Source organism: Rhinichthys klamathensis, unplaced genomic scaffold (assembly GCF_029890125.1).
Source record: "Rhinichthys klamathensis goyatoka isolate OS25496 unplaced genomic scaffold, OSU_Roscu_1.1 h1tg000101l_1, whole genome shotgun sequence".
NCBI lineage: Eukaryota > Metazoa > Chordata > Actinopteri > Cypriniformes > Leuciscidae > Rhinichthys > Rhinichthys klamathensis.
Window position 1 is genome coordinate 868172 of NW_026606640.1, and position 3343 is coordinate 871514.

At 36.7% G+C, this 3343-nt stretch overlaps 1 protein-coding gene across 1 annotated transcript; it reads right to left on the reverse strand.

The window, feature by feature from the left end:
- Window positions 1-1545: 1545 nt before the first annotated feature.
- On the reverse strand, window positions 1546-2690 carry ch25h (cholesterol 25-hydroxylase). The gene has a single exon (XM_056253086.1). The coding sequence runs from the start codon at window positions 2642-2644 to the stop codon at window positions 1889-1891; it is 756 nt and encodes a 251-aa protein (XP_056109061.1). The 5' UTR covers window positions 2645-2690; the 3' UTR covers window positions 1546-1888.
- Between the last annotated feature and the right edge of the window lie 653 nt (window positions 2691-3343).

A 3343-nucleotide genomic window follows, 5' to 3' on the forward strand; every position in this document is an offset into this window, starting at 1 on the left:
GTTTCTTATTTTTTTCATTTATGTTCATCAGGCTGTTTTTTTGTTTTATTATGTTATTCACTAAATGTTGATAGCATTCATTTCCTTTTATGCCTGTTACAGTAATGGCGTTTTATCTTTGTGTTGGTAACCCCGAGCTCTGTCTCTGTTATTATTGGCCACCAATGCTGGAAAGGCTAATCTGATGAACTTTAGTCCTTCCATTATGTTATTAATAGAACATTTTACAGCTAAAACAGATTTTAACAGTTCAAATATGTTAGCATAATAACAATTAAATCATTGAATGACATATACAGGTCCACCAAAATTCTATCTAATAATGCTTGTATTTCTATAGCAACTTTCTGTTGCTTCTTTTGTATGATAAATAAAAATGTTCACGTGCATTGAGATCTGTTTCAGGTTACTGAAATCAAGAGTTGACAGTGATGATAATCTTGAAATGTGTACATACTGTATAAACCTGCTATTTCTTCTGAAATTATTGGTGAGTGTTAAACTGTCAAAGCATTGAAAGTCTTCTTCCCACACATGAAACGCTTTCTAAGGAGTGTACGGTAGCCAATTAGTTAAAGGGTATTTCACAGGCCGCTAGAAGAATAGGGCAGAAAAGCATGTATGAAGATGAACAGGTTCCACAAGGCTGATTGGAAATTCTGCTGATAAAAAATGTGACTGCTCAATGCTGCTTAATACATACATATGCATACAATAGCCTACATATGCCAAAAAAAGAAAAGGAACATAAAAAGTGTGAGAACATTAAAGTGGCGCTGTTTACATGGAAAACAGATGGATTAGAAGCGAGTAAAAAAAGAATAGTCTATATACAGTGGCCCAGATAAAGTAATTGGACACTTTAACCTTAGTGTGTAAAGGTATCTAAATACTGTTTGAGGCCATACATTTATTATCCGATAAAATACTAAATATTAACTCCATCTACCTAATAATCAAAGGGGGAAAAAAAATGCTTGGAAGTCAAGTGTATGATGGGAATTATGGAAGTTATGGGAAATTTCTCTTGACTTGGGAAATTGTCCATTGTCTTTTTCAGGATGTACGTTCCCCCTCTAGAGATACGAGCGGGATCTGGAGTAATGTGAGGAAAATTACGACTCAGTCACTGATGTTTATTATTTCAGACAGTTCCATTTTAGTCTTTTAAGATATCCATCCATGCGTCACTGGGATTTTTTTGTAGCAAAATTAAAATGTATGGAATCTGATAAAATATTTCTTGTTTTTGTTATTTATTTTTCCAGTGCCACAATTTCTAGGACTATGATGTCTCAAATGAAGTTATTAATACCAAGTTATTTTAATGTTGAGTTTTTTTAGCTAACTTCTTTTTATTCTCTATTTATTCTCTAACGTCTCTTCCCTTTATCTTCTATATTATCACTTTATTCAGACTTTACTCATAAAACTGCTCTATAAATATTTTTATTAAAGTATTCTTACTATGCAAAATGAAAGTAAACACAAACACTTTATTTATAGTATTTACTTCATAGTTTTATTTCCATTAGTTTCGTAAAATCTGTTCTTCATGACCCACAAATTTCATGATCCAAAACATTTAGTATCAAAACAGGCTTTTAAAAAAATAATACAAATGAATAAAAAGCAGGTTGAGGTTAACAAATGTGCTTCATATAGTCATTACACATAGCATTTTCATATCTCTTATCCTTTTTCTTACAGTCACACTTAAATACAGATGTTCAATAAATAGAAAATTTCATTAATTTAACACACAAACTATAAAGCAACTTTTATAACAGTTTTAGAGTCAAGGGTATTCATTCATAGAATGATAATGCACTTTTTTACAAAAAAGACAAATTAAATCAGTTCATGTAGCTTGTTCCAGTTGTTCAGTTCATTGAGAGTGCAGTGTCCCAAAGAGCTTGTCCCAGTGAGTGAAGTATGGAGCGTAGTTGGACTTGAACCTCTGATGGTGGACATCATGGTGTGGAGCTCCTCCATACAGTCCAAAAGGCACCAGTCTGTGTGTCGCCCATGGCAGGTCATAGCCACAGTGGTCCTCAACTGACAACCACATGTTCAGCATATGGAAAAGCATCTCTGTCATAGGATGAACCCCCAGTAACATGGGATTCACTGCAGCGAAGAAACCCAAAGACAGAGTCTCCCAAGCTCCTGAGTACTCAGTGGCCAGGGCGAAGGTGGACGTGTATTTGTGATGCACCTTGTGGAAAGTGCGGTAGAGCCAGGGTACTTTGTGATGCAGAAGATGCCATACGAAGTACTGGAAGTCAAAGAGAAGCAGGCAGGCAGCGAGGTCCCAGACGACTCGCAGGACCCCAGGTGCCACCGCTGGGTAGCTGACGGGTCTCCAGTACCAGTTCAGGACGCTCAGCGGGAAGATGTACACAGCATGGTTGTAGAGGGAGAGCGCGAGGCAGCTCCAAATCATAGTCCAAGACACGTTGGTTTTCTGTTGAATCTTGTATCTCCTTATTAGTGCTATCCTAGGAGACAGGGCATCCAGAATGACAAAAGGCAGGCAGAAGCTCATGTAGACTGTAAAAGAGAAGAGCACAGGGAAAAATGGAGACTTTAGCATGGCCTCGTACTGCATAATGCAGCCCCAGATGTGCTGTAGTCCAAACATTTCAATTTCTTTGGCAGTTCTGTATCTGAATGGCAGCACATGGCTTCTGTGGAGCTTATGTAGTATAAAAGACCCGCCCCTTTCTTACTTACCTACGCTCTCTGCCCTAAATGGTTCTTCCTGTTGGAATTTCCAGGAAATTTTGTGGTAGCCTAGTGTGTGTGTGAAGATCAGAGAGGTTATCTGCTTAACTTATATTTACCAGATAGGTAATGATAAACCATCATTTATAAATATAAAAATCCTGAAATGCTGTAGAGACTGAAAACTACATGGGTAAAAATTTACTTTTTAAATACAAAAAAAAAAAATAATAGTTTACTACAACAATTGTATAATTGAAAACAAGGATGGAAAGACAGTGTATTTAAGACAGTACAGACATAATAGCGAAACAAACAAAAGAGTAAGTTAAAATTCAGAACCTGTAAACGAATTTACGATTAGTCAATGGCACAGTAGATAGCAGATCAAGGAGTAAATCTCGTCCAGTCCCACTATTCATATTGCACACTTTGGTATTCTACTGTAAACCTGGCAAAATATTCATTAATCATACGAAAATGTGAATTAAAAATTTCCGTGCGTCACCTTAACGTCTGTAGAGTTGCCTAAAAGCAGAGACAGTGGGACAGTTATTTCAGTTTTACCATAGCCTACGTAACACCGCTGCCTGCTGTTTATAACAGGCTACTGCAG